This window comes from Nannospalax galili, unplaced genomic scaffold (genome assembly GCF_000622305.1).
Source record: "Nannospalax galili isolate Female #2095 unplaced genomic scaffold, S.galili_v1.0 scaffold77, whole genome shotgun sequence".
Lineage (NCBI taxonomy): Eukaryota > Metazoa > Chordata > Mammalia > Rodentia > Spalacidae > Nannospalax > Nannospalax galili.
The window spans coordinates 1,100,848-1,124,285 of NW_008341457.1; the positions used below are offsets into that span (position 1 = coordinate 1,100,848).

Below are 23,438 nucleotides of genomic sequence, written 5' to 3' on the forward strand. Positions count from 1 at the left end.
TTGAAAACTAAGGAGCAAGGGATGAAAGAGATGGACCCCTGGTTAAGAGCACTTACAGGTCTTGTAGAGGACAGTGTGTAAATCTAGAGTCCACACAGTAGCTCTCATCTGTGTAATGCCAGTTCAACAAGACACCAGTTGCCAGGCATAGTGGCACATGCCTTTAATCCCAGCACTCGGGAGGCAGAGGCAGGCGGATCTTTGTGAGTTTGAGGCCAGCCTTGTCCACATAGGGAGTTCCAGGCCAGCTGGGGCTACAGGGAGACCTTGTCTCAAAACAAAACAAAACAAAACAAAACAAAACAAAACAAAACAAAAACCCCACAAAGCTGCTTGACTCTGTGGCAGTCTATCTCTAGGCAGGACAGTCCTTGCCTAGAATCCCCATTGAGGAGCTGGGGGCGTGGCTCAGTGGTAGAGTGACAGCCTAAGTGAGGCCCAGTGAGAGGCAGGGGGTTGGGTCAGGGGTAGAATAATAGCCTAGAATCCCCCAGGGAGGGGCTGAGGATGTAGCTCAGGATAGAGTGACAGCCTAGAATCCTCAGTGAGGGGCTGGGGGCGTGGCTCAGGGGAGAGTGACAGTCTAGAGTCCCCAGTGAGGGGCTGTGGGCGTGGCTCAGGTAGAGTGACAGCCTAGAATCCCCAGTGAGGGGCTGGGGGCGTGGCTCAGGGTAGAGTGACAGTCTAGAGTCCCCAGTGAGGGGCTGTGGGCGTGGCTCAGGTAGAGTGACAGCCTAGAATCCCCAGTGAGGGGCTGGGGACGTGGTTCAGGGTAGAGTGACAGCCTAGAGTCCCCAGTGAGGGGCTTGGGGGCGTGGCTCAGGGTAGAGTGACAGCCTAGAATCCCCAGTGAGGGGCTGGGGGCGTGGCTCAGGGGTAGAGTGTAGCCTAGAGGGCAGAGGGGGCAGGGATAGAGCCCCTGCATAGCATGAACACATCCTTGCTCCTTCCTTATGCCTCACAGTTTATTGATACACCTTCTCACATCATGGTGGTGTTGGGACGTGATGGTCAGATGACCGTCTCCTGGGCTTGGTTTGTGTCTGTGGCCATTCTTGGATGTCTGTATATCCCTTGGTGTCTGTATGTCTCTTTGTGCCTGACAGTTGCAGGGTGTCTGTGGATCTTTCAGTCTCCATTTGTCCTGTGGCCTCTGACTGTTGTTTGGCCTCTCGCTGGAATTTCACCCTCCTGGTTTGCAGCCAGCGCTGGAAGTTGCGTTGCAGCCAAGGGCAGCTGCAGTACCAGATGCAGCCTCGGCAGAGCCTGGACCAGAACCTCTTAAAGTGGTGGCCCCTCTCGGTGGCCAGCAACTTGGGGGTGGTGTAGACTAGTCCCACAGACAGCAGCATGGTGGTGGTGAGCAACAGAATGACGAGCTCGGGTGGGAACAGGGGCAGCGGCAAGGCTCCATACACAAAGACGCTGAAGACTGTGTCCAGGTGACAGTAACTGTGGGGACAGCGGAGACAGGCCACGGGGACCCCGTAATGGGATCCCCGACTCTGGTGTAAGAGCCATGCATCATGTACTGGACAGAACTACAGCCAACTTTCTCTTCTGTGTGTGAGTTTTGATGCAGGGTCTCATGTAGCTCAGGCTGGCCTACAACTAACTATGTAGCTAAGGATGGCCTTGAACCAGATTTCCCTGCTGGCACCTCCTCCCAGTGCTGGAATGACAGATGTGCACTGATGCTGGGCTTCAGCTGGAATCTGCCAGATCATGATAGAGCCGAGTACCCCTACACAGTGTGACCCCCCTCCAGGGGCACTCCTAGCCTGAGGCCCTCAAAGCGCAGCACAGCCCTCACCTGTAGTGAGGGTCCACAACTGACAGGGAAAAGACGTAGATTCCATTTCTTTGGTCAAAAATGACCCTGTTGTTGGTCCGGCCACCGAGGATCTGGTACTGGACGTCTGGCCATAGCAGGGGTCTATCCTCACTCCATTCATGGCAGCTGACGTAGTTCTGGGGAAGCAGACAGGGGTCCAGCATGCCACAGGCCTGGTCCTCAGCCCCATCCTTCCCAGATGGTGGACAGTGACACCCCCCCAACCCCCAATGTCCCAACCCAAGCTCTGCAGGCTGCACCTTGGCTGAATGCCTAGGCCTCCAACCAGCCTGGCCCCTTGGGCCTCCTGGAGTCTGAGGCACAAGGTTCAGTTCTGCCTGTGAGAGTAGCTGGAGTGTGGATATGATGCTCTGTGTTTCTGTGCACACCCCATGCTCACCCCCACAGTCATTCATACGGTGCAACCCTAAGACACCCGACTTTCGAGTTTGGCCTTATTTGGACATACGGTCTTTAGGGTGGTGATTGCTGTATTTGAGATGAGGGTCTCATGTACCTCAGGCTGTCCTCAGTCTCACCCAAGCTGTCCTCAAACTCACTATGTAACCCAGATTATCCTTAAGATCACTATGTAGATGAGGCTGTCCTCAAACCCACTATTGTAGCCCAAGTTGGTCTCAAATTCACTATGTAGCCCAGGATGGCCTTAAACTCCTGATCCTCCTGTCTTTACCTCTCAAATGCTGTGATGAGACACCACCACCCAGGTCTGCAGTGCTGGGGATGCATCCAGGCCTCGTGGATGCTAGGCAAGGTCTCTGCCCACTGAGCCCCAGCTCCTTGGGCCTACCTCTCTGTCCCAGGACTTGAACTCCGAGTTATCTGTGGCTGCCAAGACAGTGGTCCAGTTCTGGGGCTGCGACTTGCAGCCTGCCGTGGCAGCTGTCAGGGAGTAGGAGTAGGTGAATAGTCCATTCACCTCCATCAGCACGTACTCTGCGTCCACGATCTCGTGCATTAGTCCATTCCACCACCTGAGATAGAGCGCAAGGCACACAGTCACCCCATGGAAGGCATGGGAGAAGCCAGGGACATAAGGGGGACCCAGGAGAAAACAGAAAAAGACCCCCAAGTCACAGAGTGTGGAGGCACAGGCACAGTAGGGAGAGGGCAGAGCCAGCAGGGACTGAAGTCACCTCCAACGTGAGTCCCCCCTCAGATGGGGACAAAGGAGCCTGGAATAAAGAGGCTCAGCCATGTCTTTGCCTGTTTTCCTTCCTCTCTCTTCCTCTCTCCCTTGTAGCCCAGGTTGAGCTATGTAGCTGAGGATGGCTTTGAACTCCTGATCCTCCTGCCTCCACCTCCCTTTCTGGGATGACGGGCAAACACTACCATGCCTGGTTTTTGTGCTTCATCCCAGGTTCATCGCCCAGGGCTTCCTGCGTGCTGGGTGATAGATCCAGCAGCTGAGCTCCAGGGATAGCCCTAAGAAACAAACCCTCCTGACCCTCAAGGTAGACTGTGAATAAAGACTGGGGGGTGTCCCTTCCAGTATCTTTGGGGTCTGCACCTGAGGACTGAGCCAACGTTGACATCCAAGATTGAACCAAACTTAACATTTGAGCTTTCAACCAACCTTGACATCAAGTCTTGAACTAACAACATGCAGAGTGAAAATATGTGGAAAAAGCTCACACATGCACAGGTGTGTACAGACTTCTTTTCATTTTACCATTAACAATACAGTGAGACAGTGATGCACACTGCATGTATGTAGGTTTGGGGGTCCTCTAGAGGTGACTTAATCTAGGGCACGGTTGAGCTGCTGGCCCATGCCTGTGATCACAGCACTCATGGGTACAAGCATGGGTCAGGAGTTCAAAACTTGCTATATGATGAATTCTGGACTCACCTGGGCTACATAAGAACAGCCTTAAAACAAACAAAACCTTTGAATTGTGTTCCGAAGAAAGTCCTGAAGTGTTTGTGGTTCTGGCAGCTTCCAGACAATCCTGAGGTGAAGATAATTCACCTGGCAGCTTCCAGGAACTGCAGAGGAATCCTTGGAGGCTCCCTTACCACCCAGTCACTCACCCAGCCCAAATTGCTCTATGTCCCAGAAAAATGAAAGAAAAATGGTCTGTACATGTCCAAGTCCAGCAACTTCTGCCCAAAAAAGTGTGGGGCTGGAGAGCTGGCTCAGAAGCTCTTGCAGAGGACCCACATGGCAACGAACAACCATCTGTAACTCCAGTTCCAGAGGTTCCAATTCCCTCTTCTGGCCTCCGTGGACACTGCATGACCCGGGTGCACTTACATGTAGGCAAAACACTCATAATCATAAAATAAAAATAAGTAAAATAAAATATTCTTTTCCACACAAAGTCTTGCTATGTAGCCCAGGATGGCCTCAAACTTGAAATCTCCCTGCCTCAGCTTTCTGAGTGCTGGGATGACAGGTGTGGGCCACTGCACCTGGCACTTGGGAGTCCTTTTGCATTTTTTGGTTTTGTATTTGCTAGCGATCTGCCAGACAAACTCCTGCTCACCCTGCAAAACCCAACCACTGTTCATGGAAACCCACACATGGCACCAGGTGGGATGGATTTAGGAGAAAAGAGGATGAAGGGAGGCATTATAAAATACAGACCATGGGATGGAAAGATGGCTCAGCGGTTAAGAGCACTGACTGCTCTTGCAGAAGACTGGGGTTCAATTCCCAGCACCCACATGGCTGCTACAAACTGTCCTTAACTCCAGTTCCAAGGGAATCTGAAGCCCCTTTCTGACTTCTGCGGCATTGCACAACACGAGTGCACTCATACATGCAGGCAATACACTTGTACACATAAAATAAAAATAAAATATTTAAAAAAACAAAAAAAGAAAATACAGACCATAGCAGAAGAAAGGGTGCAAGCCAGGTGCTGGTGCACTTGTGATCCCAGCACGTGGGAGGCTGAAAGGTTTGGCCTACATAGTGAGTTCAAGGCCTGCATAGAAATAAAAAAGGGAAGCCGGGTGGTGGCACAGGCCTTTAATCCCAGCACTAGGGAGGCAGAGGCAGGCGGAGCTCTGTGAGTTCAAGGCCAGCCTGGTCTACATAGTGAGTTCCAGGACAGCTGGGGCTAAAAAAAAAAAAAAAAAAAAATCCGTGGCATAGAGCTGCAAGCAGAGCAGAGGCTCATGGGAAACCAGCCCTTGCTGCACCCCGGCCTTGACTTTTGGGTCCTGAACTGGGGACACTCAAATGTCTATGTCTGTGGCAGCCTGAGCGGAACAAAAGGACAGGAGAGGGACGCGGACTTGTGCACTGAGGGTGGAGGGCGGGCGCTGCGGGCCGGGCTCAGGACAGGGGCCATACAGTTCCACCACCGGCTTCCACGGGGTGTCGTAGTAGACCAGGCGGGGACAGCCCAGCTCCTTGTACTCGTAAAACACCAGCAGGTCGCTCTTGGCCTCTCCCTCGCGGCTGACCGGGCTGTAGGCTTCCCTGGGGGAGGGAGGGAGGAGATGAGCAGCCTACACCACCCCACTCAGCGTGGGATCTGGGGACGGACTCAGGTCCTCAGCCAGTACTCAGGTCTTCCCCAAGCCCACAGTGACTTTTTATTCAAATATTTACTTCTAGTTTATGGTTATGAGTGTCTTGCCTGCATGTACGTAAGTGCACCACGTGGGTACAAGACCCATGGAGGCCAGAAGAAGTTATCAGATTCCTTAGAATTTAGGGATGGTTGTTAGCTGCCATGTGGGTGCTGGGAACTGAACCCTGATCTTCTGCAAGAGCAGCCAGTGTTCTTAACCACTGAACTATCTCTCTGTCCAGCCCCCAAACAGTGACATACATATACATATATATATATATAATTTTTTTTTTTTTGTCTTTTTGAGACAGAGTCTCCCTATAGCCCCAGCTGGCCTGGGATTCAGCTATATAGACCAGGCTGGCCTCAAACTCACAGAAATTCACCTACCTCTGCCTCTGGAGTGTTGGGACTAAAGGCATGCTCCACCATGCTTGGCTAAGTATATTTTTTATTAATTAATTAATTATTTATTTATTTATTTATTTTTGTCTTTTTGAGACAGGGTCTCCTTGTAGCCCCAGCTGGCCCGGAACTCACTTTGTACACCAGCCTGGACTTGAACTCACAGAGCTCCGCCTGCCTCTGCCTCCCGAGTGCACCACCATGCCCGGTTTTATTTTTTTATTTTTAAATTTTTTAATTAATTAATTAATTTATTTATTTATTTTAGGTCTTTTTTGAGACAGGGTCTCCTTGTAGCCCCAGCTGGCCCGGAACTCACTTTGTACACCAGGCTGGACTTGAACTCACAGAGCTCTACCTGCCTCTGCCTCCCAAGGGCTGGGATTAAAGGCGTGCACCACCACATCCAGTTTATTATTTTATTTTATGTGTATGAGTGTATTGCCTGAGTGTATGTGAGTGCACCCATGTCATGCAGTGCTGCAAGGTCAGAAGAGAGCTTCGGATCCCCTGGAACTGGAGTTAAGGGTGGTTTGTAGCCGCCATGTGGGTGCTGGGAATTGATCCCTGGTCCTCTGCAAGAGCAGTCAGTGCTCTTAACTGCTGAGCCGTCTCTCCAGCCCCACACTTTTTTTTTAAATCAGTGAGGCAGAGCTGGAGAGATGGTTTGGCACTTGCTGTTCTTGCAGAGGACCTGATGTCAGGAGGCTCAACGGCCTGTAATTCCAATTTCAGGGGCGCAAATACTCTTTCTGACTTCCATGCACCCCCCCCACACACATGGCACACACGCACACACACACACACACAAACATAAACAGAAAATTTAAAAAATATTTTATTTATTATTTTTATTTTATGTGTACAAATGTATTGCCTGCATATATGTGAGTGTACCACATCGTGCAATGCCTCAGACGTGATTCCCCTAGAACTGGAGTTAAGGACGGTTTGTAGCCACCATGTGGGTGCTGGGAATCAAACCTGGGTCCTCTGCAAGAGCAGTGTGTGCTCTTAACCTCTGAGCCATCTCTCCACCCCCCCCAAAGGAAATATTTTTAAAAAAGAAAAATCAATGAGTCACATCCAGTGAGAGAGCTCATTGGGTATAGGCATTTGCTGCCAAGTCCAATGGCCTGAGTTTAATCGTTGGGACTCACAGGATGGAAGGAGAGAGCTGACACTTGCAAGTTGTCCTCTTAACTCCATACGCACAGTGGGGCATGCACATACACAAAATAAATAAAATGGAACAAATATACTTTAAAAATCATTCAGTCAGCAAGAGCAGTCAGTGCTCTTAACCACTGAGCCATCTCTCCAGCCCCCACATGGTGGTTACAAACTGTCCTTAACTCCAGTTCCAGGGGAATCCGAAGCCCTCTTCTGACCTCTGCGGCATTGCATGGCACAGGTACACTCACAAACATACAGGCAATACACTTGTACACATAAAATAAAAAAATAATAAATAAAAATATTTTTTTAAAAAATCATTCAGTCAGCCAGGTTCAGTTCCCAGCACTCACATGGTGGCTAACAACCGTCCATAACTCCAGGTCCAGGGGATCCAACACCCTCTTCTGACGTCCATGGGCATTGCATGGCACAGGTGCCCTTACATGCAGGCAGAATATTGATACACAAAATATAAAAGTAATACATAAAAAAAAAATTCAGTCAGTCAGTGCCTGTCTCTCCTTGTGTCTTTGTCTACAGTCCTCCCTCAGCCTCATCAGAGATTGCTCCAGATCCTTCTGTGGATACCAAACTCATAGATGTGAATATCCCATAGCAACTCTGGTCAGGGACTTAGCAGTTATGTAAGAGGCTGAGTCAGGAGGGAGAGAGTGCCAGGCCAGCCTGAACTGCATTGTGGGAGACAGCCCCCCCAAAAAAAACCACCCCCCTACCCCCGTCTCAAAAATTAAGAAGATAGAAGGGGAGAGCTGGCTCAGCAGTTAAGAGCACTGGCTGCTCTTGGAGAGGACCCAGGTTCTGTGCCCAGCACCCACATGGCAGCTAACAACCGCCTGTACTCCAGTTTGGGGGAATTTGACACCCTCTTCTGACACCCTCTTCTGGCCTCCATGAGCATTGCACAACACAGGTGCACTTACATACATTCAGGCAAAACACACAAACATGGAAAATTAAATAAATAAATAAATAAATATAACAGGAGAGAATAAAAGGGGCTGAGGACCTGGCTCAGAGGTACAGTGACAGCCTAGAGTCCCCAGTGAGGGCTGGGGGCCTGGCTCAGGGTAGAGTGACAGCCTAGACTCCCCAGTGAGGGGCTGGGGGCGTGGCCCAGGGGTAGAGTGACAGCCTAGAATCCCCAGTGAGGGGCTGAAGGTGTGGCTCAGAGATAGACCTTAGACTATAACCTTCAGAACTGTGAGTCATAACGTTATCTCTAAATCTCCTAAGGCTAAACCAGTTTGTTATAGCATCAGACAAGTTCTTGGGCAGCGCAACCTGACTTACAGCTTTCCACTCCTCACAAACTTAGGAGCCCTGTTGTTAACCTTGGCTTTGGTCCAGTGATTTAGGCTTGTCTTTGATTCAAGAGTCCAAATTGAACAAAATACAAGTTCCAGGGCCCAGCACGGCAAGGCACACCTGTGCCAGGTACATAGGTGGAAGGCTGCATCCCTACCCCACACCCTGGCCCCACACGCATTACCCTGGCTCCTGTGACCTGGCCCCTCACACCCTAGACTCTCTTGTCCAGACACCAATTCTAGATCCTTCCTCCCTGTCCTGGGGTCTGCAGAGAACTGGGGATAGCTGCCCGCCGCTTACTTCTCAATGATGTAACTGTAGTTTCCCTGCAGATCCACTGGATCCAGGATTCCCATGGCACAGGCAGAGATTTTGCTGTGAGTGAGAGGAAACAGAAGTGGGCTGAGCAGAGGAGAAAGTGGATGCTGGGAAGTCGACACAGAGGAGGGAGGACGCAGGTACCTGGCCTAGGGCAAAGACTGGAAAGGCCAGGAGACCCCAACCTGTCTGGGATGGGGTGTGTGAGAAATGCCCAAGGCAATGCTGTTGAGGGGGGGATTCCTAATCTTGCTTCAATTTTTCTTATTAAAAAAACATGTCTCTACAGCTGGGCGTGGTGGTGCATGCCTGTAGTCCCAGCACTTGGGAAGCAGAATCAGGCGGATCTCTGTGAGTTCAAGACCACCTTGGTCTACTTAGTGAGTTCCAGGACAGCTGGGGCTACAGGGAGACCCTGCTTCAAAAAGACCAAAAAAAAAAAAAAATTAGCCAGGCATGGTGGCACACGCCTTTAATCCCAGCACTTGGGAGGCAGAGGCAGACGGATCTTTGTGAGTTCAAGGCCAGCTTGGTCTACATAGTGAGTTCAGGTCAGCTGGGGCTACAGGGAGACCCTGTCTCAAGAAGACAAACAACAACAACAAAAAAAAAAACACAAAAAAAATTATATGCCTAGAGTCAGGTATGGTTGTGCACGCCTTTAATCCCAGCACTCGGCAGGCAGAGGCAGGTGGTTCTAGGTGAGATGAAAGCTAGCCTGGGCTATTTATGGAGTCTCTGGGACTATAGGGAGACCCTGTATCAAAAAAAGAAAAAAATATGGGTCTAGAGACATTGCTCGGTGCTTAGGAGTGCATACTGGACTTGTAGAAAACCAGGTTTATTCCAAGCACCCACATTTCACTCACAAAAACCTGGAACTTCAGCTCCAAGGAATCTAACATCCTCTCTGGCCTCCTCAGTTGCCTGCATTTATGTGTACACACACACACACACACACACACACACACACACACACACACTCACACTCACAGTCACACACATAAATAAAATGGAATAGAAGTTGTAGTCTCACATGGGGGACCATGCCAGAAACTTGAAAAGTGGAGGCAGGAGGATCAGGAGTCCAAATTGACTTGGCTCCACAGTGAGGTCCAGACAGCAGCAGTGTGGGTTGGATGACACTCTTTGGGGGTGGGGTGAGTGGAATGTGAACTGTGAGGGATCCATGGTGATGAAATGATAAGTGAGTAATGTAAGTCCTGGAAGAGTAGGTCAATTACTGCGAGGACAGTCTAGGTCTCCAGTGAGGGGGTGGGGGCATGGTCCAGGGTACAGTGACAGTGCAGAGTCCCCAGTGAGGGGCTAGGGGGGATGGCCCAGGGCTACGTAGAGTGACAGCCTAGAGTCCCCAGTGAGGAGCTGGGGGGATGGCCCAGGGGTAGAGTGACAGCCTAGAGTCCCCAGTGAGGGGCTAGGGGGGATGGCCCAGGGGTAGAGTGACAGCCTAGAATCCCCCAGTGAGGGGCTTTTGAGAGAGGATGTCATGTAGCCCAGGCTGGCCCCTAACTTGCTATATTGCCCAGGATGAACCTGAACTTTGGAAATCCTCCTTCTGCTTCCAAGTGATGGTTTGACAGTTCTGTGCTGCCATGCTGGCTGCTCATTTCTTATTACAGAATCGTGAAGAATATGGGAAATTCAGCCCCATGATGTTACCTCACTATGGCCGTGTGGCCCCCCCACCCCACTCCCTGCCCCATGATCTTACCTCACTATGGCCGTGTGGCCCCCCACCCCACTCCCTGCCCCATGATGTTACCTCACTATGGCCGTGTGGCCCCCACCCCACTCCCTGCCCGCTGGCTTCACAGCTCTTACTTCTGCACGGTGATCTTCTTTTTCAGGTCACAGCCAATCGAGATGAGTGTGGACTGCAGGGGACACAGGGGGCGGTCATGTGCTGCAGGAAAGCCTGGGCAGGCCTGCCACTGTGCAACACTGTCCAGGACGCATTCCCACAGGAGGGGGTGGAAAGGAAATGGTGTGATCTTGACAAGGTGCCTCTCCACTCCTGCCTGAAGATGAACTCTTCAAGCACTGGACTGAATTTGCAATTTGATTGACATTACAGCATGTGTATGAGCTTGTTCCTTTCCCTGAGCCAGTAAAAGTCCATTGACTGAATGTGCCTGAGTTTTTCCCGCTTTGACACAGGAATAATATGTCTGTGATGGTGTCTGCACAAGCTACTGCATGGAGTTGTGTTGCTTTCAATTCTCTGGAAGCATCTAGAAGTGATGTTTCTTCCCATAGGCCAGAGGCAGTTTGGGGTAATGAGGACCAAATAGCACTTACTGGGAGGATTTGAGTCACAGGGTAGCCCTAAGGGCCAACAGTGGGAGGCAGTAACCTGGCAACTAGGACAGCATTACTCATTTGAATACTGAACAAGGGCCTAGCCAGTGCTGTGGGGCCTGGCCTAGAACTTAAGATCAGAATGTCGAAGAGCAAAGCTCTGGGCATACCAGAGGCTTCAGGTCCACACATGAAATCTCCTTGTCAGCTATGTCCACAGTCAAAGCAGAGATGGCATTTCGCTTCATGCTGTAAGGCAAAGCAACAAGGGGGGGAATCTGTGTTATAGTGATCATGGGGAAGTCACTGACTCTTCAGCCATCCCACCAACTATTCATCTACTACACACCCATCTGTCCATCCCTCTATCATCCACCCATTCATCTATCCATTCCCCCATCCATCTATCTATCCTTCCATCCATCCATCCACCCACCCATCCATCCACCCCTCCATCCATCCCTTCCTCTTCCCTCCCTCTGTCCACCCATCCACCCATCCACCCATACATCCATATATCCATCCTCCACCCACCCCTCCATCCATCTACCCACCCATCCATGATCCTTCCATCCACCCACCTATCCACCCACCCATCCATCCTTCCATCCATCCATCCCTCCACCCAACCATTCATCCACCCAGCCACTCACCTATCCATCCCTCCATTCCTCCATCCATTCTCCCATCCATCCATCCATCCATCCCTCCACCCAACCATTCATCCACCCAGCCACTCACCTATCCATCCCTCCATTCCTCCATCCATTCTCCCATCCATCCATCCATCCATCCATCCATCCATCCATCCATCCATCCTATCCATCCATCCATCCATCCATCCATCCATCCGGCCAGCCGGCCAGCTTGCTATCCTCAAGCTAGCCTTAAACTCTGTATAGAACTGAGGATGATCTCAAAGTCCTGATCCTCATGCCTCTAACTGCCATTCCTGGGGTAATAGGAAGCCACTACTCCCAGTTTGTGGGGTGCTGGTGATGGACCCAGAATTTTGTGCTCGGTAGGTGAGCTCTGCCCCATCCCCAGTCCCTGCAGGCAACTGTTCATGTTTCTGTTGCATTGTCCTGAGCTGGGATCCAACAAAACTGTGTCTCCAAAAGTGGCTCTGGCAGCCGAGTAGACAGGGGCAGCCTCAGGCACATGACTACAGACAGCACTCACCTGATGGTGGTGAAGTTTCCATCTGCTCTGCCCAAAAGGTGCTGCTGTTTGAGCTGAATTTCCTGTAGCAGAGACAGAGAGTGAGAAAGAGACAAAGAGACAGGGACAGGGACAGAGACAGAGAGACAGAGAAGAGAGACAGAGGGAGACAGAGAGACAGAAAGAAACAAAGTGAGACAAGGAGAAAGAGACATCGAGACAGAGACAGAGAAACAAGACAGAGGAGAGAGACAGGGACAGAGACAGAGAGAGAGACAGAGGGAGTCAGACAGAGGGACAGAGAGACAGATAAAGAAACCGAGGGAGACAGAAAGAGACAGAGACAGAGAAACAGAGGGAGGTAGAGAGAGACAAGATAGAGACAGAGACAGAGAAACAGAGGGAGGCAGAGAGAGACAAGAGAGAGACAGAGAAACAGAGGGAGGTAGAGAGAGACAAGATAGAGACAGAGACAGAGAAACAGAGGGAGGCAGAGAGAGACAAGAGAGAGACAGAGAAACAGAGGGAGGTAGAGAGAGACAAGATAGAGACAGAGACAGAGAAACAGAGGGAGGCAGAGAGAGACAAGAGAGAGACAGAGAAACAGAGGGAGGTAGAGAGAGACAAGATAGAGACAGAGACAGAGAAACAGAGGGAGGCAGAGAGAGACAAGAGAGAGACAGAGAAACAGAGGGAGGTAGAGAGAGACAAGATAGAGACAGAGACAGAGAAACAGAGGGAGGCAGAGAGAGACAAGAGAGAGACAGAGACAGAGAAACAGAGGGAGGCAGAGAGAGACAAGATAGAGAGACAGAGACAGAGAAACAGAGGGAGGAAGAGGCAAGATAGAGAGCACACACACATCCCATACACACATGTGGTATGAAACATGGAGACACACAAACACACAAACACACACACATACACCACGCACACACACACACACACACACACACACGGAGAGAGAGACAAGAGAGAGACAGAGACAGAGAAACAGAGGGAGGCAGAGAGAGACAAGATAGAGAGACAGAGACAGAGAAACAGAGGGAGGTAGAGGCAAGATAGAGAGACAGAGAGACAGAGACAGAGACAGAGGGACACAGAGACAGAGATAGAGAAACAGAGGGAGACAGAAAGAGACAGGGAGACAGAGATGGAGAAACAGAGAGAGGCAGAGAGAGACAGAGACAGAGATAGAGACAGAGAGACAGACAATGGGTTGCAGCAGGATATGCACAGATGCCTCCCAAGTCAGGGTGGGAGTTGGCAAGAGAGGGGAATGTGGTAATGGGGACACTGTCTGTCACCTGTCCAGCCCAGTCTGTCCTAGCTCTGTGTTCCAGAACCTTCCAGAAGCCCACCACACTGTGGTTCATGTCCCTCCTGATACTTGTCCTGGGCCCTGTGTCTGTCACTTCCTGCTTGTCCTGTGAAGTCTCTGGCTCTCCCTGGGGTCCCCTGCACTAACTCCAGCCTGCTCCTCATTCTTGGGAACTGGCCATTAGACCCCAGGTGTCTCTTCGGGACCTGACTTCACAGCCTCTCCGGTGACATCACAGGTAGGTAGTACCTCCCTGTGTCACCCTGGGGATCATGGGTAGGAGGTGTGCAAGGAATGTGGACGGGAGGAAGGTCCTTCCAGAACACACAGGATGTGCTGGGGTTTGGGTGGGGCGTGGTGGCCACTCCTCTCACCCAGCCTTGGGAAGCCCAGGCAGGAGAATGGTGAGAGCTCAAGGCCAGCCTGGCCTACAGAGGGAGATACCATCACAAAAACAAACCCAGAACAAAGGTGCCAGCTGGGAGTTTGGTTTGGTCAGGGTACTCACCAGTTTGTACTTAGAGTTGCCATCAAAGGTCGTTCCGAACTCCACCATGGATGCCTGGACTCCCAGGGAGTGAGGGTTGCTGACCATCACCTGGGGCATGACACAGAGCCATCTCTGAGGTGACAGCTACTCACGGAACCCCTGTTGACCCCAAGCTGGGAAACCCGAGTTCACAAGTGCCCAACACTGCCCCTGCCTTGGCCACCCACAGTGGCTTCAGAGCTGAGGGACCAGGGCTGGAGGATGCAGGGCTGAGGGATGCAAGACTGGATGGGGGGTGCCCAGGAATGTATAGGGAGGGCGGGGAGAGCAGGGACCTCACTTACCAGAGGAACTGGGGACTCTCTGGGCCTAGGGATAATCTGGGCAGACAGATCCAGCTTGCTGTTCATGTCAATGGTGTACATTTCCTTCTCCAGGGGGCCTTCCAGAAGCTCAACCTGCTTCAGCAAGCGACACAGGAGTGACAGGTGCCCTACACAGCCAGCTCCATAGAAAGATGAGGAGGTGGGGGGACGCCAGGGCACCAGGCATGGAACCTCCTGACCATTCTGGAGCACACACCAGGGTTCCCCGCCACTAGTTTCTGTGCTAAGTCTGTGTCCTCAGATACCCCAATGTCTACAAGTGTCCCCACCCCACATTTCCAGCAATTCCATCTCTCTAGTACTATTTTTTAGTACTAGGTATTGAATCCAGGCCCTGGAATATGTTAGGCTAGCGCTCTAATCCTGACATTCCAGCCCCTCACAGGGGACTCTAGGCTGTCACTCTACCCCCTAGCCACGCCCCCAGCCCCTCACTGGGGATTCTAGGCTGTCACTCTACCCCTAGCCACGCCCCCAGCCCCTAACGGGGATTCTAGGCTGTCACTCTACCTTGAGCCCCCACCCCCGCCCCTCGCTGGGGATTCTAGGCTGTCACTCTATACCTGGGCCACGCCCCCAGCCATCACTGGGGGATATTAGGCTGTCACTTTAGCTCTGAGCCATGCCACTAGCCCCTGTATTAACTTTAACACAGGGTCTTGCTCAGTTGCCCAGGCTGGACTGGGATTTGAAACCTGTCTTCCTCTGTGGCCCACCTAACTGGACAGTCCACACCTCCATCACTAGCTCAAGTTGACTTTTCTCCCTCATTTTACCTCCTTCTTCAAAGCAGAGATGGGCTCAGGATGGGGCTTACTGGTGAGGCCTGACCTCAAATTACATGAGGCCTGTTGCTGCACCCCCAGTGCCACCAGCTCCCACCTTCAAAATAAAACAACCAGAGGGGCTGGAGAGATAGCTCAGCAGTTAAGAGCACTGGCTGCTCTTGTAGAGGACCCAGGTTCCAGTTCCAGCACCCACATGGAGGCTAATAACTGTTCATAACTCCAGTTCCAGGGAATCCAACGCCCTCTTCTGACCTCTGCAAGCACTGCATGACATGGGGGGCATGTATACACATGCAGGCAACGCATTCATACACATGAAATAAAAATAATAAAATATTTAAAAATAAAACAAACAGGGCATTGGGATGGAGCTTCGCAGGGAGTGTCACCTACGTTACAGGGCTTCATCTGGAGGCTAGGGTCCATGAGCACTGCCTGGATGTTCACAGTGCACTTCCTGAAGTCAAAAGCAAGAAACTCTGTGTCCGGAACGGGGATCAGAACCTCCAGCATCCCAGGACTCTCGAACATGATAGCCGTGTCTTCTGACCAGAAGGGCTGCTCCATCAGCTGAGGGAGAGTTCTGAGATGGACTCCTCTGTCACTTTGTGTCTATTTTTCTACTTTCTTTTATTTTGTTTTTTTTGAGTCTTACTCTGTACCCCAGGATGGCCTGCACTCACAGCAATCCTCCCTCTGATCTGGTGAGTGCTAGGATGACGTATGGAGCCAGCATGCCCATCCCTTTCTTTAAAAAAAAATTTTTTTAAAGCTGGGCATGGTGGGCCACACCTGTAGTCCCAGCCTGGTCTACACAGTGAGTTCCAGGCCAGCCCCCACTGTGGGGAAAACCTGTCTCAAAATAATTATTAATAATATATATTAAATAATATTATAAATAATGATATATATTAAATACTGTTAATAATAATTAAATAATATTATAGATAATATTAAAATAATAATTATTTTGAGACAGGGTCTCCCTGTGGTCCCAGCTGACCTGGCACTCACAATGTAGCCCAGGCTGGCCTTGATCTCACAGAGATCTGCCTGCCTCTGCCACTGAGTGCTGGGGTTAAAGGTGTGGTTTGCCACACCTAGCAAATTTTTGTAAATTATATTCATCACACATGTGCATGAGTGTGCAGGTTCCACACTTGTGTTCACACTGCACAAACACCTTGAAGTGACCCACTCAGAGTGACCAAGTACATCAACTAAAATCTATGTATTGGGGGCTGGCAAGATGGTTCAGTGAGTTAAGGGAGCTTTCCACCAAACCTGATGACCAGGACCTGCATGGAGGAAGGAGAGAACTAACTTCTGAAGATTGTCCTCTGGGCTCCACATATGTGCTATGCCACAGGCATGGGCACGCACATGCGCACACACACACACACACACACATAAACACACATACACAAACACACACACACACAAGGTCAGACAGGCTGGCTGGCCAGCGAACCCCAGGGAGCCCTGTCCCCACTTCCCAAGCTCTGGGGTCACAGGCACACACTATCTTTCTAACGTGGTTTTGGGATTAAACTCAGGTCCTCACACTTACATAGCAGGCGTTTGACCTACTGAAACATCTCCCCAGCCTTATTTTATGGAGACGTTGGCTGGACAGGAATTTGGGATTAAACTGGTTTTAAAACTAAATGAGTGGCCGGGTGTGGTGGCACATGCCTTTAATCCCAGCACTCAGGAGGCAGAGGCAGGCGAATCTCTGTGAGTTCAAGGCCAGCCTGATCTACATAGTGAGTTCCAGGGCAGCTGGGGCTACAGGGAGACCCTGTCTCAAAAAGACCAGAAAAGAAAAAAAAAAAAAAAAAGACTAAATGAGCATCCGGGTATGGTGACGCACGCCTTTAATCCCAGCACTCAAGAGGCAGAGGCAGGCAAATCTCTGTGAGTTTGAGGCTAGCCTGGTCTACATAGTGAGTTCCAAGCCAGCTGAGTCTACAGGGAGACTCTGTCTCAAAAATATCCCCCCCCCCGAGGGGCTGGAGAGATGGCTCAGCAGTTGAGAGCACTGACTGCTCTTGCAGAGAACCTGGGTTCAATTCCCAGCACCCACATGGCATCTACGAACTGTCCTTAACTCCAGTTCCAGAGGAATCCGAAGCCCTTTTCTGACCTCCATGGCATTGCATGACATGGATGCACTCATAGAAATGCAGGCAATACACTCATACAAATAAAATTTTTTTAAAAAATCCTCCCCAAAAAGAATAAATGAGCAATGTCTATGCTCAGTTCATAGGCTGCTCACCTAACATGCACAGGGGCCTGGGCTCCATCCCAGCACCCCCCAAAACCAGACATGGTGGCACACACTTGTCATCCCAGCGCTTGGGAGGTGGAGGCAGGAGGATCAGAAGTTCACTGTCAGCCTCAGCTACATGAGGAGTTCGAGGCCTTCCTGTTCTACAGGAGACCCTGCCCCAATACAAAACAAATCCAAACAAAACATTTCAGGGGTGTGACCAGAGAGCAAGCACCACATCCTAACCACTGAGTAGGGACTTTAACACACTTGGATGACAACTGTGCGCAGGTATCCCTGGCTTCCGTAGTACAAGTGATCCTCCCGGGTCAGCACCCCCAGTTCATTCTCATCTGGGAAAAGAAAGCAAAGGCAAAATGACGTCAGTTCCCGGGACCAAGACGAATAGGCGGGTAAGAAGGCTCAGTATGTAAAGGGGCTTGTCGTCAAGCCCGACAACTTGAGTTCCATTCTCAGCACCCTCACGGTAGGAGGAGAAAACTGACTTCTGAGGGCTGTTTTCTGATCCCCACAAGCAACTCTGTGGCACACATGCTCACACACACACACACACACACACACACACACACACACACACGCACACAGCCTCCCACATAGGAATGTAATCAAATAAACAAAAAAAAGGAAAAGAATGAATCAGGCCTCATTGTAAGGCTGCACAGCAAGGTAGAAACTCAGGTCACAGCCCCCAGCTGTCCCTGAACTGGAAGTTCCAGCCTGGGAGTCACAACCGAGGTAGGCAGCACACAAGCCAGGCACACACAATCTGACCAATCACAGGCAGCCAAACCTTAGCCCAGCATATCCAGTCAAACGGTTCCCAGTCACACACAACCAAACCTCAGCCAATCACAAAACACCTAATCCCAGAAAATAACACCTACTCTCATCCAACCACATGCACACAAGCCTCAACCAATCTCATGTGGCCAAGGTTGGACCAATGGCATACAGGTAAACGAGTCAATCTCTCTCTCTCTCTCTCTCTCTCTCTCTCTCTCTCTCTCTCTCGCTCTCTCTCTCTCTCTCTCACACACACACACACACACACACACACTCAGTGGGACCTCAGCCAATGTCCACATAGGTAGGGAAGGAAGGATGAAAGGGGAGGTGGGGGGGGGAGTGGATAGAGCAAGCCACCCACAGATGTGCCACCCACTTAAGGCGATGGAGTGGATGGTGATGTTGTTGTTGGTGAGCGAGTCTAGCACGATGGTCTGCCCTTCTTGCAACTGTACTGTGTCCACAAACTGGCCTAGGAGGGGACGGACAGATAAGTCATGAGACATGTGGGTACACTACAAAAGTGGGTGCACACCACAGAGACCAGGGGCTTTCCCCTGCCCCCCAACCTGCCTGCTGCCCTCACTTGGTTCCTAGGTCTGTTGATTGGTTTGTTGTTTGAAAGACCAAAAAGATAAATTCAGAGCTGGGGTAGGAATTCAAAACATGAAAAGTCACACTGGCTTGGGGAAAGTGGGGTCCCCTGAGTCGCCTTAGTAACAGCTGTGTAAAATGTCAACTGAATTAATCATAAGACAGATGGCTCATGATCCTGGGCATACCTATGGAGTGACCATTCATAGGGGCAAATCTCTCACATCAACCAATGGATAACGGGAGGCTGCGAGCGAAGATGCACAGCTGCAATTGAAGCTCTCAGGGGCGCTGAGGCAGAAGGACCAGTACTTCAAGACCAGCCTGGTCAACTTGGTGATGCTGCATCAAACACTACAGAAGAGAGCCCTGGGCATGGTTCAGCAGACTTCTGCCTAGCATCTCCCTGTGAGGGGCTGAGGTGTGGCTCAGGGGTAGAGTGACACCCTAGAATCCCCAGTGAGGGGCTGGGGGCGTGTCTCAGGGTAGAGTGACAGCCTAGAACTGGGGGCGTGTCTCAGGGTAGAGTGACAGCCTAGAATCCCCAGTGAGGGGCTGGGGGCGTGGCTCGGGGTAGAGTGACAGCCTAGAATCCCCAGTGAGGGGCTGGGGGCGTGGTTCAGGGTAGAGTGACAGCCTAGAATCCCCAGTGAGGGGCTGGGGGATGTGGCTCAGGGTAGAGTGACAGCCTAGAGTCCCCCAGTGAGGGGCTCCAGTTTTAGTGAGAGATTATATACCAAAAAATGGCATGGAGATCAACTGAGTAAGACCCTGATGGCAACCTCTGGCCTTCTCATGCGCATATAAACACAAGATCCAGGGTCCCCAGTGCAAATCTTTTTTTTTTTTTTTTTTTTTTTTTTTTTTTTTTGTATTTTTGAGACAGGGTCTCCCTGTAGATCCAGCTGGGACCTGGAACTCTATGTAGACCAGGCTGGCCTTGAACTCACAGAGATTCACCTGCCTCTGCCTCCCAATTGCTGGGATTAAAGGTGTGCACCACCATGCCCAGTTCCCAGCACAAATCTATCAGAACTGGCTGAGGCCCTAGCAGAGTAGCTCACCTACGTTGGGGGACACAAACAAACTGGTCTGATTCCAGAAGATCAGAAAACCCCTCTGGCCTGGGCTCTGGATGATGTCAAGTTGTTCGTGTTGCTCGAAGAACTGCCCCCAACTGCGGTTCAGGGGGTGATCGGAGTAGATGAATACTGCCTGAGATACAAAATGCAGCTGATTCCCCCTGATACAAGTTCAGATAGCTGTTCAGTCCATTCTGGAACCTTCTAGCACCCTTAAGTCTACTGAGGCATGTGCTTCTCAATGGGGAAGCAGGGGAGACAGGAACTCCTGGGGGTGCCTGCCAGGTGATATCTAGGGACTTCTGTGGCTGTCAAGACTTGGGGAGCTCCTGGTATGATGGGCAGAGGTCAGGGATTGTTCTGCACTGAGCCCAGCCCAGCTCACAGGGAGCAGCATGATCACAGAATCTAAAGGAGATGTAATGGTTAATGTTTGGGGTTTTTTTTAAAAGATTTTATCTCTGTGTGTGTGTGTGTGTGTGTGTGTGTGTGTGTGTGTGTTTCAAACAGGGTCTCACTTTGTAGCCCTGGCTGGGTTGGAACTCCCACTGGTCCATCTGCCCTGCCTAAAAAGTGCTGGGATTAAAGGTTTGTGTTAGACAATATTTTATTAGTATTAGTATTAAAAATATTTTGGTTTTTGAGACAGGATCTCACTGTGTAGGCCAGGCTGGTTTTGAACTTAGAGATCCACCTATCTCTGCATCTAAGTGCTGGGGTTAAACACATGCAACACCATACCTGGCCTAAGGTACATGTGTGTGTGTTGGGTGTGTGTGTGTGTGCACATTAGTGCAGGTGCCTGTGGAGGCCAGAAGAGGGCGACAAATCACCTTGCGTTAGAGTTACAGGAGGTTGTGAGCCACCAGACATGGGTGCTAGGAATGAAAATCAGGTCCTCTGGAAGAGCTGCCAGCGAAGAGCAGCCAATGTTCTCAACAGCTGAGTCATCTCTCCAGCCCAACCATGTGATCTGAGGATGAACTCAGTACCTCTTGCTTTCCCAAGGAAACCCTTTACTTCTGGAACTCTAGCTCCAGGGGATCTGCTCTTTCTTCAGGTCTCTGTGGGCACTGCACTTACATGCTAAATTCATTCACACGCAAACATACAAATATATACTTTTGGGGGGGCGATGTCTTTTTGAGAGTAGCTGTCCTGTTCCAGCTGTCCTGGACCTCACAGAGATCGCCTGCCTCTGCCTCCCAAGTGCTGGGATTAAAGGTGTGTGCCACCATGCCTGGCTTACACATAAGTTTTTGAATTTACATTTATTTATTTATTTATTTATTTTATTTTAGGTGTAGGAGTGTTTTGCCTGCATGCGAGTGCACCCATGTGTGCAATGCCCATGGAGGCCATAAGAGGGCGTCAGATCCCCTGGAACTGGAGTTACAGATGATTGTTAGGCACCATGTGAATGCTGGGAATGTAACCTGGGTCTCCAGGAAGAGCAGCCAGTGCTCTTAACTACTGAGCCAGCTCTCTAGGCCACTACATAATTTTTTAAAGTCAGGGTGTGACATGTATTTCTGACTCCAGCACATGGCAGGCATGGACAGGACAATCTCTGCTCACTGGCCATCTAGTCAGGTCTAATGTGCACACACATGCACATGTGCCTGTGCACACACTCCAAAATGCACACACACACACACACACACACACACACACACTCACACACGGAAAATAAAGTAAAATAGACAAAGGAACAAAATAGGACCATTGCTCATCTCAAGGGCATGCGGCAGGTCTCTTTGGACTGGGTTGGTTACCAAAAGAGCAGGTAGTTAGAAGGCAAGGCTGTTCTGTGTGTTTGGCCCATTTGCACAAGCACCTACCACAAGGTGCCATCTGCAACATGACCACACAGCCTGAGGACTCACCAGAATCCTCAACCCCTAAGCCAAGATCCCCAAACCCTTCTGTTCTTCAAAAGTCTTGAGTCTAAGGCATTTGGTTATAGCGATACAACATGGACTGAGAGACCAGTGTCACTCTGTGATGTTTCAAGTCATGACCCTTAGTAAGGGGCTGAGATGGCAGAGCAGAGCAGATCCTGCCTAGAATCCCCCAGTGAGGGACTGTGAGATGTTTGGATATGTTTGTAGATATATGGATAGATTCATGGGCTGATGAATGGGTGGATGAGTGGATGGACGGATGGGTGTGTGGGTGGGTGGGTGAATGAGTGGATGGATGGATGGTTGGGCGGGTGGGTGGGTGGATGGGTGGATGGATGAGTGGATGGATAAATGGATGAATGGGTGGTTTGATGAATGGATGTGAGGATGAATGTTTGGATAGATAGATGGGTTAATGGATGAGTGTATGGATGGAATGATGGATGGATGCATGGATGAGTGAATGGATGGAGATGGGTTGGTGGATAGATGGGTGGGTATATAGGTGAGTGGATGGGTGGAATGCTAATTAGGTGGGCAAATGGATGGAGGGGTGGATCGGTAAGTGTATGGGTTGGTGGATTGGGGTAGATTGCTGGGTAAATGGATGGTGAATGAATAGATGGATGGGTGGATGGATGGGATGGTGTTTGTATAGACGGATTGTAGGTGGTTAGATAGGTGAATGTGTGGGTGTGGGTGGATTGGTGGATGGATGGGAGGATTGGTGGGTAGATGGTTTGATGGAAGATGGATGGTAGGTGGGGGGATGGGGCGGATGGTGAGTTAGATGTATGTGTGGATGGTTGGGTGGGTGCATGAAAGTGGTTCAAGGTGTGGATGGGTAAATGTGATGAATGAGTAGATGGATGGTTGGATGAGTGTGTGAGTGAAGGAACGAAAAGGTAATTGCATTTGAGGTCTGACGAGCTACCTGCATGCTCAGCGTGGTGGAGCTCACCTGTCCTCCCATCATTTGGGATGTACAGGTGGAAGTAATCAGAAATTCAAAGACAATCTGGGCTATAGGAGACCCCATGTCACACTGTGTTACTAAGAAATCCAAAAGAGCTCACGTGAAGAGTTCTGTCCTAACCCTGCTCTGATCTGGATCTCTGAAGAGGCTACTCACCGATTGGTTTCTGAATGTGAACACCCCAATCTGAGACAGGGAGTGGAAGTGGAAAATGCCTTCCACTGTTCCTGTCAAATGTCTCTAAGGAAGCAAACAGAAAATAGCACATACATGTACACTGATAGCAGATTTACTGTGTGAGACATTACAGCATTTTGTATTTACCTGAGAATTTAAGCTTAGGTTATTTCCTCAGCTCAAATAAAGGAAAGGTTGGTTTCAACTCTGTTTCTTGGCTCTAGGCACACAATACACCTAACAGGAAGGTGAGCAACAGGCGCTCCCTGGGGAGGACATGAAGTGTCCTAAAGACTGTCCGTCTTCCTTGCTGGGATCTGGGAACCAAACCCCTGCAAGAGCGGCAAAGGCTCTTATCCACTGAGTCCCCGTCCAATCCCCTGTCTCAAGTTTGACTGAATAGAAAAGTATCCTAGAACTGGGGTTATAGCTTGGTTTGTAGAGTGCTTGCCTAGCATGCATGAAACTCTGACTTCCATACCCAGAACTACACAAACCAGGTGTGGTAGCACATGCCTTCCACCTCACCACTCAGGAGGCAGAGG

General features: G+C 50.4%; 1 protein-coding gene across 7 annotated transcripts in view; it reads right to left on the bottom strand.

Moving 5' to 3' along the window:
* Positions 1-870: 870 nt before the first annotated feature.
* Catsperd (cation channel sperm associated auxiliary subunit delta) overlaps positions 871-23,438 on the bottom strand; it is a 37,029-nt gene continuing 14,461 nt past the window's right edge. For 5 of the 7 annotated variants that reach the window (XM_029565494.1, XM_029565490.1, XM_029565496.1 and 2 more), the window contains 14 exons: positions 22,873-22,956; positions 19,819-19,969; positions 18,537-18,632; positions 17,624-17,706; positions 15,472-15,648; positions 14,249-14,362; positions 13,923-14,012; positions 12,115-12,176; positions 11,103-11,181; positions 10,456-10,508; positions 8,596-8,670; positions 2,646-2,829; positions 1,814-1,971; positions 871-1,452 (listed from right to left, as the gene is read on the bottom strand). In XM_029565494.1, coding sequence (XP_029421354.1) covers positions 987-1,452; positions 1,814-1,971; positions 2,646-2,829; positions 8,596-8,670; positions 10,456-10,508; positions 11,103-11,181; positions 12,115-12,176; positions 13,923-14,012; positions 14,249-14,362; positions 15,472-15,648; positions 17,624-17,706; positions 18,537-18,632; positions 19,819-19,969; positions 22,873-22,956 — 1,872 coding nt within the window. In that variant the 3' untranslated portion in view covers positions 871-986. The remainder of the gene's footprint in view (positions 1,453-1,813; positions 1,972-2,645; positions 2,830-8,595; positions 8,671-10,455; positions 10,509-11,102; positions 11,182-12,114; positions 12,177-13,922; positions 14,013-14,248; positions 14,363-15,471; positions 15,649-17,623; positions 17,707-18,536; positions 18,633-19,818; positions 19,970-22,872; positions 22,957-23,438) is intronic. The other 2 variants (XM_029565493.1, XM_029565495.1) reach the window with 2 other exon arrangements.